The 15867-nt window shown below is 39.9% G+C and overlaps 1 protein-coding gene across 3 annotated transcripts in view; it reads left to right on the top strand.

Moving 5' to 3' along the window:
• The window catches only part of CD96 (CD96 molecule), a 119515-nt gene that overhangs the window by 92268 nt on the left and 11380 nt on the right, over nt 1-15867 (top strand). For all 3 annotated transcript variants that reach the window (XM_075543472.1, XM_075543471.1, XM_075543469.1), the window contains 2 exons: nt 11744-11812; nt 12627-12698. In XM_075543472.1, the coding sequence (XP_075399587.1) occupies nt 11744-11812; nt 12627-12698 (141 nt within the window). The remainder of the gene's footprint in view (nt 1-11743; nt 11813-12626; nt 12699-15867) is intronic.

Genomic DNA, 15867 nt, shown 5'->3' with positions numbered 1-15867 from the left:
GCTATTTGCCCTTTCCTTTCTTTGCTTAGGTTTTCCAGCAGTCTGATGATTTTGTTGATCCTTTCCAAGACTCAGCTTTTTCTGCATTAATCTTTTGCATTGTTATTTTGTCCTCCCATTGGTTCCACTCTACCCTGATTTCTATTATTTTTCTTTTGCTATTTCGGCGGTTGTTCTGTTGACTATGTTCTAGCTGTTGGAGGTGTTGTGAGAATGTATCAGTCATAAGTCTCTTCCTTTTTCATATATGCACTTATTGCTATCAAGCTACCTCTGATAACTGCTTTTGCCGTATCCCCTAAATTTTGGTACATTGTATTTTCATTAGTTTCTCAACTCCTCTCTAATCTGGACGGGTACCCACTCATGTCACAGAAGTTCCTTATTCATCTTCCAATTGTTTTCCCTTGTTTTTCTGGTCATCTTTTTTTTTCCTTCTAACCCTACCCCTAACCCTAATCCTAACCCTAAACCTTATCTTAACCCTAAACCTTACCCTACCCTAACCCTAACCCTCTCTAGTCATCGTTTTATTGATCTGCAGCTTTATGGTGTGGTGATCTGTGAAGAACATCTAAGTAATCTCTATGTGCTAGAATTTGCTCAGGCTCAACTTGTGTCCCAGCGTGTGGTCTATATTCGAGAATGAGCCATGCATGCTTAAAAAGAATGTGAACTCTTTTTGCACGTGGATGGAAAGCTCTATATATGTCTATTAGATCCAATTGCCTAAATGTAGTGTTTAGCTCTATAGCCTCTTTGCTGAACTTCTTTCCCAATGATCTTTCTCTGAAAGTGGTGCAATAAAGTCACCTACTACAATTGTTGAATCTGTGATATCTTTCTCATGGTTTGAATAGTTTGTTTGAAAAATTTCATGAGTCTCTCATCAGGCACCTATGTATTTAGGATGTTCACTGGCTCCTGATTAACCGATCCTTTGAATATTATATAGTTCCCTCCTTATCTCTTTTTATAGTTTGAACCTTGAGGTCAATTTTGTCTGAGATTAGGATTGTGGCTCCCGCTCTTTTTAAGTTGCCTTTTGCCTGGTATATTTTCCGCCAGCTTTTATTCTTAGTTTATTTTTGTCTGCAAGCTTACGATGTGTTTCTTGCAGGCAACACATTGATGGCTTATATTTTCCAAGACACTCTTTAAGCCTTTTTATTTAAGTGTAGGAATTGAGACCGTTGCCTTTAGAGTTGCTATCATGATCTGTGGATTCATTGCTGTCATCTCTTGCCTTTGTGTTGGGTGTCTTCCTATCTGCCTTCATCTCATTATGCTGTGTCTTTGTGGGGGCTTCTTTATTTCTTTCTTTTCCCTTTGAGGCCATGTGTTATCTTGGTGATTGTTATTGAATCATTGGTTTCTGGTTGGAGTTGAGCTCAATAGTGTTCTCTTGTTTGTGTTTGGTTGATGTTGGTCTTCTGGCCATAATGAGTTGGCAAGGATCTTCCACAGGGTTGGGTGTCTTACAGCGCAGTCTTTGAGTTTTTCCTTATCCTGTTAGACCCTCATCTCTCCTTCTATCTTAACAGTTTGGCAGAGGATTCTTGGGGAGGCATTTTTTCTTTCAGCTTTTGAAATATGTTACTCCAATCTCTTCTCTTCATGGTTTCTGCTGATAGGCCTGAGTATATTCTTATCTGAGAGCCATTGCATGTGACTGTCTTCCTTTCTCTTGGTGCTCTTAGAATTTTCTCTTTTTCCTCAACATTGGATAGCTTAACTATTATGTGCCTTTGTGAGTTCTTCTTAGGATTTAGTCTAATTGGTGTCCTCTCTGCTTCCTGTATGAGTGACTGATTTTCCTTCATTAAGGTGGGAAGTTTTCTTCCAGGAATTCCCTTGTTAGTTTAGCTGTCAACTTCTTCACTGTGTCTTGTTCCGGTAGGCCAATAATTTGGATATTGTTCATCTTCATAGCATATGTCATTGATCTTAGGTTTTCCTCCACCTCTTTTATTAACTTTCTTGCCTCCCTTTGTCCTTTACTAAGGTCTGCCTCATTGTCTTCGAGATCACTGATAATGGTTCTCAGCCTCCTCTAGTTCAATCACATCAAGCAGTATTATACAATTGCTACCACCATCAGTTTCCAAACATTCTTTCCCTTCCTGGACTCCTTGACATTGGCTCCATTTTACTACATGCCCTGCCCCCACCTCCCAACTATAGTACTCCCTGTCCCAGAATCCCTTATTCTACTTGCTGTCCTTGTGGATGCATCAATCCTGGGTTTCATGTACCCAAAACCAGAAAAACATATAACACAAATTCAAGGGGCGACGCCCAATGATATAACACATTTGAGATAAACCCCAATAGGAACAAGCAAAAATAAACGAAAACCAGATCAAATCTGATGTGCATCAGAGGGGGGATCAACAGACAAGGTTTTAATTGTTCAAGTCAGACTTATCCCTTTGATCTTCAATTGACACCTCTCCAATTCACTCTGTTTAGTAACCATCTACCTCCAATCCCTCTATTATGGAGAGAGGGAGATCACTGCAGGCTTATGTCCTATGTGGTTCCCACCGATGTATCTTGGACTCCCAGTGTCATCTCAAAATACAGCTGGGAAGTACTCTAGGTCATATTTTGGCTCTCGTGGATTTGTTTTAATTTTATTCGGATTCTGTTCCGCAATCTGTCCCTGGCTATGTTTAAGCTGCTAAAATCGAGTTTCTCCAGGTCTCTTCCCACAGATGTAGTCAATTTGATTTCTGTAGATTCCATCTGGAGATGTCTATGTGTATGGTTACTTTTTGTGATGTTGAAAGGGGGTATTTACAGCTTTCCTCCAGTTCCTAAATGCTTCTTCTTCCCCCCTCAACTACCATCATCCGAATTCTACCTTGCAAGTCTGGATAGAGCAGAGGTTGTACACTGGTGCAGATAGGAGCTGGAGGCACAGGGAATCCAGGGTGGATGATACCTTCAGGACCAGGGGTGGGAGTGGTGATACTGGGAGGGTAGAGGGTGAGTGGCTTGGAAAAGGGGAACCTATTACAAGGATCTACATGTGACCTTCTTCCTGGGGGACGGACAACAGAAAAGGGGGTGAAGGGAGATGCCGGACAGGGCAAGATATGACAAAATAATAATTTATAAATTATAAAGGGCTCATGAGGGAGGTGGGAGCGGGGAGGGAGGGGAAAAAAGAGGACTTGATGCAAAGGGCTTAAGTGGAGAGCAAATGATTTGAAAGTGATGAGGGCAAAGAATATGAAGATGTGCTTTATTCAATTGATGTATGTATATGTATGGATTGTGATAAGAGTTGTATGAGTCCCTAATAAAATGTTAAAACAAAAAAAAGAAGAAGAAGGGGGGTATTTATAATGAAGAAATCGCTTTTCTTGCAAAATCCTATCATGTGACATTCTGTTTCATTTCTTTCACCAACACCATATTTTCCAACTCTTCTTCTATTCTTTTTGTTTCCAACTTTTGTATTCCAATCACCAATATTCATCAATGTTTGAAAAATAGCAGACGGAAGATGTCAGAAACCTTCCATTTCATCATTAGCTTAATATTTGGTGCCTAAATTGGAATAATAGTTGTATTATCTGCATTTTCTGGTATTAGAATAAATATTATTCTATCAGAGACAGCATGGTCCTTCAAAAGAGATCTTGAAATGTCTTTCATACAATGGATGTGACGCCATTCCTCATGAATGTGTTGCTCCTCCCAAAGTCAACCATATAACTGCGTGATCCAAATGGCCAACACCAGTCCATTTCAGCCAGCTAATGCCTAGGATATCAAAGCTGTGGGCATTCCACTTCATTCTTGATAACTTTAAATTTTCCTGGCTTCATGTTTCATACAGTTCAAGTTCCAATTACTAATGAATGTTTATAGCCGTTCCTTCTCGTTGAGTTGTGCTCTATCGGCAAATGACGGTCCCAAAGGCTTTACTCCCAACAAGCTTTACTCCATGTGTCCTGGTGGCCAATTTCTCTTTGAAGAGGCAGCTCTTCCTTAGTCAAATGGTGAGTACCTTCCACCCTGAGAGGTTCAGCATCAGGCACTCTCTCTGACAATGTTCTGCTGCTATTCACGGGGTTTTCAATATCTGAAAAGGTTTCAGTTCTGTCCCTAAGGTTTTCAGTGGCTAAGTCCTCTGCATTCGATAGCCTCTTCCTTCTTTGTAGTCTGTTCTTCGTGTGGGAGTTCTGCTGAACCTGTCACTTTGGGTGAGCCTGCTTGGCATTTGAAATGACAGTGGCATAACTTCTAGCATCAAAGCAACACACAACCCCCCCTCCCCCAAGTGTGACAAACTGGCTCCAGGGCATCGTGCCTGGCTACATAGAGGGTCTGTGGGGGGAAACGTGGGAAGATTCTCAATGATATGGATTGACGTAGTGGTTGCAACCAGGAGCTTACACACAGCAACAATTGTGAGGGTGTCACCAGACCGGGCAATGTTTCATTCTACTGTGCATGGTGTCACAATGTATTCTAGTCAACTCAGTGGCACCTAACAACAACAATGCAAGGCCCAAAATTTTAAAATTTACAGTTAGAGGCCAGTCAGAGTGACGTGACTCTGGGACATTCCTGAGAATGACTATGCATCACTGATTTTTTTTTTTTGCCTTAACAGCTGGTATGTATTAAGCCCTCCATGGGCTCAACAGATCTGCCTGTGAGGACAGGTATCACACCACGGCTTTTTCACCGGGAAAGAGGCTCTCGGGGACATAGTAGCACAGGCACCCAGAGCAACATTCACACTGAGGCAGTGTTCCTTCCCGACATGGTCCATGAACAAGTTGGATTGAATGGATGGAGTGCAGTCTCCTTTTCCTGTAGTGCACTTCATGTAAGGATTCGTGTTACTTAGTTTTCTGTCCATCAGAAGAGAAAATTTAATCAGGTATTTAATACAAAAGAGACTCCCATTTATGTTATCATTCTTGATCAGGATTTCAGTGCTTCCTGTCAGAATCAAACTACATGATACTAGTCAGGGCTGGCACCCGGTGTGGGTGACCCAATTGGCTAGGAGAAATATCTGCTCTTTGTAGTTAAGAACAATTGTCAAAGGCCATTTGCAGGAACTTATTTGACTGAGATCTCTACGTAATGGTCAAAAACAAAAACTCTGCCATTGTGTTTATTCCAACTCATAGCAACTCTATAGGACAGGGTAGAACTGTCCCTCTGGTTCCTGAGACTGTAACTCTGGTTTGTTGTTGTTGTTCTTTATATAAATAATTTTATTGGGGGCTCTTAGGACAATCCATGCATCAATTATATCCAGCACATTTGTACTATGTTTCCATCATCATTAAAAACATTTTTCTACTTGAGCCCTTGGTATCAGCTCCTGTTTTTCCCCTCCCTTCCCCACACTCCCACCCTCATGACTCCTTGACACATTATAAAGTATTATTATTATTTTCATATCTTACACCATCTGCTGTCTCCCCTCACCAATGTTTCTGTTATTCATCCCCCTCAAGGTGTATGTGTAGAGATGGGTTATATGTCAATCAATGTGATCAGTTCCCCCTTACTCCCTTTTTATACCCCCCTTACCCTTACCCTCATGGTATCACTACTCCCATTATTGTTCATGAGGGGTTTATCTGTCCCAAGTTCCATCTGTTGAGAGCTCTTACTTGTACCAGTGTACATGCTCTGGTCTAGCCAGATGTGTAAGATAGAACGGGGTTCATGATAGTGGGGAGTGGGTGGGAGGAAGCATTAAAGAATTAGAGGAATGTTTGTATCTTATTGGTGCTATACTACCCCATGTCTGGCTCATCCTTTCCTTGTGACTTGTCTGAACACCTCCCTCCCCTCCCACATACCAAGGTGAAACACAAAGGGAGTGCAACAGAGCAGCAAAGCAATGAAGTCCCTGAGGAATCCCCAAAATATATTTCAGACCAGAGGGCAGGCCTTGGCACCTCATCAGACTCAATCAGAAAACATACATAAGGCCAGCAGATCTGGAACTATTTATAGACCTTCTTCTTCTTCATGTCAATCTATAAGATAGGCAAGATAAACAACCCTGAGAAGAAAACAGCAGGACCAACAGTTCCAGTGGGGACAGGAAGAGGAGGAGGTGGGAGAAAGGGAGGGGGAGCCAACAAACCCAGGGACAAGAAAACAACAAGAGATCTAAAACTGATGGTGATGCAGCTATATAATGAATGCCTGGTGGAGTTTAAGCAAATGTAGTGTATCCGAGAGGAAGTACAGAGAGACAAATGAAGGTCAAACATGATAGTGGGACAGGCGGGAAGTAAAAGGAAATAAAGCAAAGAACTGGGAGGCAAAAGCCATCTATAGAGATATATACATATGTAAATATATTAATATATAATGATAGGGATAGAGGTCTCTGTATGTATATTTATATGTAAAGTATTAAGGTAGTCAAGGGTCATTGGTCCTCTACTCAAATCTTCCCTCAATGCAAGAACACTTTGTTCTAATAACCTGGCATTCTATAATGCTTACCTTCCCAACACGATGGCTGAAGGCAAAAGGTGTGCATAGACAAATGTGAAGAAAGTTGATGGTGCCTGGCTATCAAAAGATACAGTATCTGGGGTCTTAAAGGCTTGAAATGAAATAAGTGGCCTTCTAGCAGGGAAGCAACAAAGCCTACATGGAAGAAACACACAGCCCATCTGTAGACAGTTGGAGGCTGTAACTCTTTACAGGAATAGAAAGCCTCATATTTCTCCCTTTCGTAATGGCAGTGCTTTACAAATAAATACAAAGTTCTCTGCTGATTGTTTCCTAGTTCATTTTCTTCATCCTCAAACCCATCTTTATCATACTATTGCTGTCACTGTTGTTATTATGTGCCATTGAGTCAGTTCTGATTTATAGTGACTTTACCCACAACAAAGCAAACACAACACTACCTGGTCCTGCACCATCCTCACAATCATTGTTCTGGTTGAGCCCAAATTTCAGCGACTATGTCAACCCATCTCCTTGACAGTCTTCCTCTTCTTCACTGACTTTGCCAAACATGATATTTCCAAGGACTCCTCTGTCCTGATAACATGCCCACTCTCCAAGGAGCAGTCTAGTTTTATTTCTTCCAAAACAGTTTTTTTTTTCTTCAGCCAGCCCAAGGAGATTTCAATATTAGTTACTTGCACCATAATTCAAATGCATCAATTCCTCGGTATTCCATGTCTATTGTCCAACTTTCACATATATATGAGTCTCTTGAGAATACCATGGCATGGGCCAACTACAAGAACATTTGCACAATGCATGAATAAGAAGTTTGATTTCTTGACTGCTGTTTCCATGAGCATTGACTAGACCTAAGCATTATAAAATCTTTGTCAACTTCAATCTTATCTCCATTCATCATGATTTTGTCTGTTGGTCCAGTTGTGAGGATTTGGATTTTCTTGATATTGAATTTCGATCCGTACTGAAAGCGACCATCCTCGGTCTTCGTTATAAATGCTCCAAGTGCTCTTTGCTTTCAGCAAGCAAGCAATTGTGTCACCTGAAAGGCTGTTAATAAGCCTTCCCCCAGTCCTGATGCTGAATTCTCCATATCATCCAGCTTTGTTTACCATGATAACTATTCATTCTCCTTTCACTTGGAATTCCTGGGGAGTGCAAATGGTTTATCACTCAACTACTAACTGAATGGCCATGAGTTTGAGCCCACCCAGAGTACCTGAGAGGAAAGGCCTAGTAATCAGTTTCTGAGTGGCCACAGCCATGAGAACTCTATGAGCAATTGTACATTTCAACACATGGAGTTGCCATGAGTTAGGATTGACTTGATAACAGCATGCTTTTGGTGTTTGCGGGATTTGTGGTGGGGGATGGGGTGTCAGGGAAGATATTCTTGTACTTGCTATGTCGCTCCATGAATATTGAGTACATCAGTTTGGAGCGAGCAATAGAGAGAATGAATGAATGGATGGACGAAAAATGCTGGTCCATGTGAGGAGGGTAGGGACTGAGTGTCAGCAAAAGCCTCACTCGTTTTCTACATGAGGGCAGGGTCCCAGAGTAAAAGGGATCACTCTTGATTATTCTGAGAAGGTTTCAAAACATGGGAAGTTTGCCTCTGTCCCCTCTACCTCAGCCCAATCTTGTCATCCCTTCTCCCCCCTGTTAATTAGAAGGACCACTTTATATCTCATTATTTTATATTGTCTCACACTCAATTATGACTAGTTGTCCACTGCCTTCTTTGTATTTCTACCTTTCCTTGCTCCCAAAGTCATGTTTTAGTTAAAGGTAACTAAAAGAGATTCGGAGTGATAACTGTGGGCAGCTATCAAGTCATCCCTTCTACTTATGGTGATCCCATGAACAGTAGGGTTGGACCATTGAATCCACAGGGATTTCATTGGTCGATTTTTCAGAAGTAGATCATTAGGCCTTTCTCCCTAGCCCATCTTAGTCCAGAAATGCCACTGCTCTAAGCAGCTTCCACTAGCGGAGTAGTAGTGGCTGTGGATGACGGTGATTGCCTTGGAATTAGACATTGGGTTTTTCCTGGGGAAGGTGAGAATCCTTCCCTGGAACCACCTAGGGTATTGTATTCTCAACACCTAAACTAAATTATAGACAGCCTGTTTTATACCTGCTGAAATTACGTTTAACACTTAACCTTCTTCAGACACCCGTCTAAGTACTTGATGCTTCTTTTCGTCTTTGCAATTACTCTTCTAGAAAAGTATTCTATTTCACAGGTGAGGATTTGGCGGGAAGATAAAAAGGTCAAGAGACAGTCCTAAGATTAAACATATAACTTAGAGCTCACTCGGGATTTAACCCAAGGTGTGTCTCTCTGAAATCCAAACGTAATGGCCAGGCTACATTGCTTTTGAAAATCTTTAAGAGGTTTGCAAGTGTTTCTCCTAAATTCTGTCTTTAGTTTGCTAAGTCTAAGAAATGGATTCCCAGGACTCCAGGGGTAAATGGGAATCTCCCGTTTGGTTAGTCTTGACTCCATTGACGTAGTAGCTGGGCTAGAGTAGTCAGCAATAAGTGATTCCTGAACGGGACGAACGCAATCTACTTCTGAAAACAGTCACCGTGGCTTCTCTAACATTAAACACCACCGACTTCCTTCTGAGCTCTCTAGCTCCGCCCTTGCAATGAGTTTTCTTCTAGAAGCCCTGAGTGGAAGTTGCCCTTATTGTTTTATCCCAGGTCCACTTTTTGATTCCTTGGATCCACTCTCCCTGGTCCCCTCAGCCACTCCAATTATTTTGTACATGCGGATATCTCACAAAGGTTTATATGTTGTCCAGTGTCTCTCCTAAAATTAAAATTCACATAGTAAACCTTCTGATAAAAATGGAATGTTTACTGTTTACTCAACATGAAGTATGTCCTAAGCTTAATTCATCTTCCTATAATCTGGTCACTTCCCAAACAGACTACCACCTGTTTGCTCAGTTGATGTTACCGTGATCCCAACACTTTCCAAGTCAGGAAACTGACTTCTCCCTCTTTCTTATTTTCTGCACTCAACCATTCACTAAGACCTGTTGAGTCCACATTTTAAATTGCTCTTAAATCTGCCCTCTTTGCTTCCCCCTGGGTTAAAGTCTCTCTTAAGGCCCAGTTGAATGTCATTTCCTCATGGACCCTCTGAGACATAGCTTCCTCTTAGTATTTCATCATCATCTCTGTGTTAGTCTGGGTACTTTAGAGAAACAGATCCACAGAAACTCATGTATAAGAGAGAGTTTTATATAAGTGTGCATCAAGAAAACATCCCTACCCAGTGCTGCCCAAACTCACAAGCCCAACACTAACCCATTACCCCATATGTCCAACACCAATCCACAAAATGCTCCTCCATCTCACAAAACACACACAATGATGCCCAATTGAAGGAGGAAAGCCGAGTCAGTGAATATGTAAGCATATCAGCGCTGGCAAGGGTCTCCACAGAGGTGCTCCAGGGCTGTATCCAGGGCTGCATCAGGGTAGGTCCATGTGGTTTCTCCTTAGGGATGTCTTGCAGGAAGTGAGCCTTGCCAGCTACAGCAGGGAACTGGCTAAGGTAGCTACACCCTGGTCCAACCATCAGAAAGCCAGAGACCCGAGAACTAGAAATGCAAGGCTCACTGAGCCATTTATCCCTCCGCCCTTCAATTAACTCCACATTTGTTTATCGGCCAGGTTGGCACAATAAAGTAACTACCTCAATCTCTTTCCTTGGCAGAGCGCCTTAGGCATTCTGAGCTGAGTTCAGTGCTCACCTACCTTTTCTGATCCATCACTTGGAATACTCATCTTCTTACTTCCCCTTCTTCCCTCAACTTGTCTGACTAATTTCTATAGTCCCTCAGGCCTCCGTTAAGATTACTTACCCCAGAGAACGTTCCCCACCTTCTAGGTCTTAGTTATGTCCCTCTCTTCTGGGATCCCATAGAACACTGTATCTTATCAAAGCGCTCATCCCATTGTACTGCAATGATATAGTTCACTGCTTGCAAGGTGAGGGAACATACTGTAGCAATAACAATAAAAACAGCAACAACAATACATACAGGATTTCCATGACGCAATTCAGTATAAGTGCATTTACCTTTAATGAAATATCCAGTGAGGGGCCAAATCAAAGACGAGTACTCTGTTTCACGCATTCAAGAATATAGGCTTTGTCAACTCCCCCCACCCCCCACCCCCTGGCCGGGTTGCCCTGCATGATCATATCTGGATAACAAAGGATAAAAGATTATGTATATGGAGTTTATAGTCGTGATTTTGAAATAGTAACAGTCATCACTCCCAGTCATGCTAAGAGTAAATAATATCAAGAAAGATATTTTCTAGGGAACAGGTGGTATTATTAAGGGTGATGGGTAAAGGTGATGGTTGAACATAATTAACGTCACTGCACTGCACACGTAAATATTACTGATATGTCAAGGTTTTGTGACATTTACATTATGTTATGTCATGTTGCATTTATGTAAATATTGTGTTATACTTATACATACTACAATCAAAAGAGATGGAGATCAAAATAATTTTGTATAATATCCTTACCCAAGATTCAGCATACATTTTCTGATTGTATTTTCTTTCCCTTTGGCTTCTCTTTCATCCACGGTTTGTATCTTCTTGTGTTATGCAAACCATTCATAATTATGTTTCAGAACAAGGTAAGAGATATGCATCAATAAAATGCATTAAAATATTGTCTTCCCCTAAGACATAAATATGTTTTCAATGAAGTAGAAGTAGGCATTTTTCTTCTTCTTCAATCTACCCTGCTTCATTTCCAGCGATATTATCTAATGGATAGTCATTAGTCTTTCATTTTGGGTGGGAGAAAAGAACAGAAAATGATGGATGATTTGACTTTGAAAGTTTGGAGCAAATATGAAATCATATCTAGCATGTGGAAATATTATGTGCAATATGTAAAAATTCACTTCGCGGTAAGTTCAAGAGGATAGGGACCTTGCTTTCTTGTTCATTTCTGTATCTCCAGCATGCAGAAGGGAGTCTGGCAAGTAGTAAGTCCCAAAATATCATATGGTAAAGGTGTGAATATCAGAGAAATAATTTTGAATATTATCAGTGTAAATATAATTGTATCTTTCAGTATAAGTTCAGTATCCACTAAGATTCTTTCCAACTCACATGTTCCATACTCTTGAAAGAGGTACTATAGTTAATGTGGTGCAGTGCAGGATATTAATGTAAAAACCTCTAATACTTTGGAATTTTGTTCCCCCAACAGCATATCCAGCTACATCTTCAATAACTCCTGCAGATGTGAGCACCTCGATTCCAAACTCCACCCATCAAGGTGAGTTCAGCAGAGATATCCTCATAGGAGTCCAGAGACCATACACATGTTGCTATAGCTACAATCATGTTTTAAGATTTTACAAATCAAAAAGCAAACCAAACTCATTGTCATTAAGACAATTCCAACTCACAGCGAACCTGTAGGACAAGAAATAATTGCATTCATGGGTTTCTGAGACTGTAATCATTTTGGATAGTAGAAAACCTCAACTTTCTCCCAAGTTATGGCTGGTGATTTTGAACTGCTGACCTTGCAGGTAGCAGTCCAAGACGTGACCACTACAGCACCAACGATCCTGCTTTATGTGAAAGACTATATTTTTCATTTAATATCAATATTTGGGTTTGAGTTACTCTGTGACAATTTGAAATCTGGTGACTGTATATCTATATGACAATCCACGTGATACTAAAATTAAGGACTTACAATGTGTTATTATATTGTATTTCCATTTGTCAAAGAATGGTCAATATTAAATATTATGTTAAAGTAATATGATAATATTAAAGTAATCTTCACGATACTCCCGGTAAGCTGAGTTGGTGACAAGAACGGGAAAAGGAGAAGTTGGCATTAAATGTTTGCTTAATATGCAAATAAACATTTAATATGCTTAATACACATTAATAGGCTTAAGAAACATTAAGATTTTGCTTAATATGCCAACTAGTATTCTTGCCTAGGAAGGTCTGTTTCCCATTTTAAATTTCCCCAAAGTCATGTAAAAATTGAGTCCATTATGGCAAAGTTACACGATGGCTTTATTATAAAAAAACAATAAAAGACAGATTCTGAACATTGTATTTTTCAGTTGACAATTCCAGTATGACTACTCACGGTTTCAACGACTCTTGGACCTCCAGGGGCAGAGATGATGAACAATGTAAGTCTAATGGTGGGGGCTTCTGGATCTTTTAGACTTCAGTTTGATAAAATATATGATTCGCAATGAATTATGTAATGGTAAAGGATCGACATTTTATATCAGAAAATTCATCAGTAATTCTTACAAGTCAACAGGGGGAAAAGAGCCAAAATCAACAGAGAATAAGTGAACAGACACATCATTCAACATGGAAGCCAAGAGGCTAGAAAACGTGTTGGGAGGCACTCATCCCCTCCAATGAGAAATAAGAAATGAAGAGTAGAATCAGATGGCCATTTTACATGGCAGTAGAAAAATTAAGAACTCTGATACTGTCAAGTGGTGGATGGTATGTAAGTCAGTTTAATTTTTTTAATCTAATGTTCGTGGCAGTATGTTTCCAAGTCAAACACTGCACACCTTATAATCCAAGAATTCTACTCTTTTTTTGAAAAAAAGAATTCTACTCTTGGATAAAGACCCAAGGAAAATGGATATAGGAGATAGGGGGTGGGGGAGGCAACACAGCCAATAATAACAAGAGTTGGACATAATCTAAATGACCGTGTCCAGTATATTGGATAAATAAATTATAGTATTCTCATAAAACATTATGCAGGAATGAAAACTGAATGAATGACTCAGCTATAGCTTTCATTAAGTCAAAAAAGCCAATGTCAGTGGACAACATACTTGAGTATTTTTCATAAAATTGACAAAACAAATACAAACCAACACTACATGGATTAGGTATATGTGTGGTAAAAATTTTAAATCTATATAAATAAGCATATGATAGCAGGAGCCTTTGGTGCGGCTACAAGGGATTAAATGGAGAGAAGATAATCAAGTGTTATTTATAACACCTCAGAAAGGTATGATGGAGGTGAGAAATGTTGAGCAAAAGATATGTGCAATAAGAGGAAAATGTAGAATAGGATGGGATAATTTGCAGATACCTATCATTTTAATCTAATGCTGCATAAAGTGCAGTGATGTATTATGAAGCAAGTCAAAACAATGCCCATCACTCAGTACATGTTATCTAGCAAGAGCCTGAACTCTTTTATCCATGAAAAAAAAACACCTGAGACTAAAACGATTAGTCCGATCAGGAATGAAAGTCTACACGTAATAGGTTTACATTGAGCCTACAAACTGTTACTATAAAATTGAGTTATTTATAATAAACTATCCAGAACGCTTTTACTTTCCTGACAGTAGATGTCTTTCTTTAATCTTGTGACAATAATACAAGTAAGTTTGATGAGTGTTTTGTTTGCGTGTTTACTTTTATTCCCAGTGCCTTTGGTAATGACAGGGATGGATTTTGTGAACAATAGACAATCTTTAATTGATAAATGATTTCATATATGTTGGTTAGATGGAAGGGATGAGTGGGCAGTGGCTATAAAGTTTACAATAAGCTGTTGGATGAATTTCTCAAAAAAGAAATTGCGCTCCAACTTAAATTTGTGTGATTATGGTCATGAGCATGTGTTACGTGTCTCAGTTATCGGCAAAACAGGTATCCATATCTGATGGTTTCCTTATTTATTTCCAATATTTTAAAACTTTGAATTTAATTGAAATTACAGTGTAATGTACAATAGAACAGAGGCGAAACTTCTTTCTTTCTTACTGTGTCCTAAGGACTTGAAAAATGACAGGCACTCGGTAGATGGGGGTAAGGACAAGGAAGGACACCACCTGCACCCGATGAAAATGTGTGATCTGTTTGTTGTGGGTTTTCACCTTTCTACCTACTTGCTTTGTGTAAATTTCCAGGGCAGTAGCTTGCCCCAGGAATCCCATGCATCAGGATGAATCATGGGAGGCCCCTCAAGAGACTATCTGCCTCCAGAGACTGGGAAACCGAGAGCATCCTGTTTGACATGGATGTACTTCGGCATCATGCTTAAAATGTATACATTTCTTGACTTTTTAACTAGATCGCCTAATAAGATGAAATAATGTAATCCCACACATTTTCTGTCCTCCCCCATCTGAAAACTTCATTTACCTCAACTTCTTATTGTCATTCTTACCCAAAAAAGTCCTTAGAAATGATGAACTATAAAGACAATGCTAAAGCCAAGGAGCAATTGTAAAACTTGATTTGGTTCCAACCAGTACTGGTAGACTCACATTCTTGCTTATGCAGGAATTAAAAACAACTCGCCAAGCAGTCCTCATTTTCATCCATAAACTTAAAGGGAAAATCCCCTGTCATCGTCACACTATTTATAATCATCACAAATGCATTTCCAGATCCAAGCAGTTAATAATGTTTGCTCACTCCCAAACTGGTTTTGAAACATGTTTTCCCTTGTTGGATCAGACTGCAAGGTGACATCCAAGATTAGAGGATGCGTTTGGCAGGATTCATGTCAGGCATTGGAAATGGGATTATTTTTCTCACATAATGCTTATTTCAGTGGTTTCTTGATGTGTTCTGAGGTAGACAAAGAAGGCTAACAGATGGATTTCTAGTGACATAAACCCAGTGGTTGTGTTTTGGGGGGCTCTTGGTATTTGTGGCAACATCCTATAGTTTATTGGTGTGTGCCTACGTTTTGTGTGCATATTTGGATGTCACGGCAATATTCTGAGGACACTGTATATATATTTCATTTATGGGAACATATTTTAATAAGATATTATTTTCTTTTTATTTATCAATTTGAAGAAGTCAGGAATATTGGAGTCTAATTCTACTTCAGATTCCATGTTTCCTACAGTCTGGAATGAAAATGCTTATTTTTCCTTTAACTACCTGCGAGATGGTTAAATCTGCCCATCTAAATATCAGAAGTTCGTAAGGTTGATGACGTCCTAAAACACCTTTTTACCTTTTACACCAGGTGATGAGGACACAGAATAGCAAACCAAAGCTTACTTTTCCTTTCTAGTTTCCTCTTCCACCCATTTAGGTCAAATGGTGATTTCGTCAAATCAGCCACTCTGTCTAAATTAGACAAGCCAAAAATGATGAAAAATCCCAAGGCTTCCTGTACTTATAACTTGGTCTATTACCATTTCATGCATGATCTCACTATCACTACGTGCGCACACGCATGCACAAGCACACCCGCACATGCGTCTGGGCCTCAGACGAAGTCTGATTGACCCCATGTGTGAGCTCTTCAGTTCATTCTTCGATATGATCTCATTTTTCATGATTCAC

Source organism: Tenrec ecaudatus, chromosome 2 (assembly GCF_050624435.1).
Source record: "Tenrec ecaudatus isolate mTenEca1 chromosome 2, mTenEca1.hap1, whole genome shotgun sequence".
NCBI lineage: Eukaryota > Metazoa > Chordata > Mammalia > Afrosoricida > Tenrecidae > Tenrec > Tenrec ecaudatus.
Note: the sequence above shows the minus strand (reverse complement) of the source record. Positions and strands in the feature narration are given on the sequence as shown.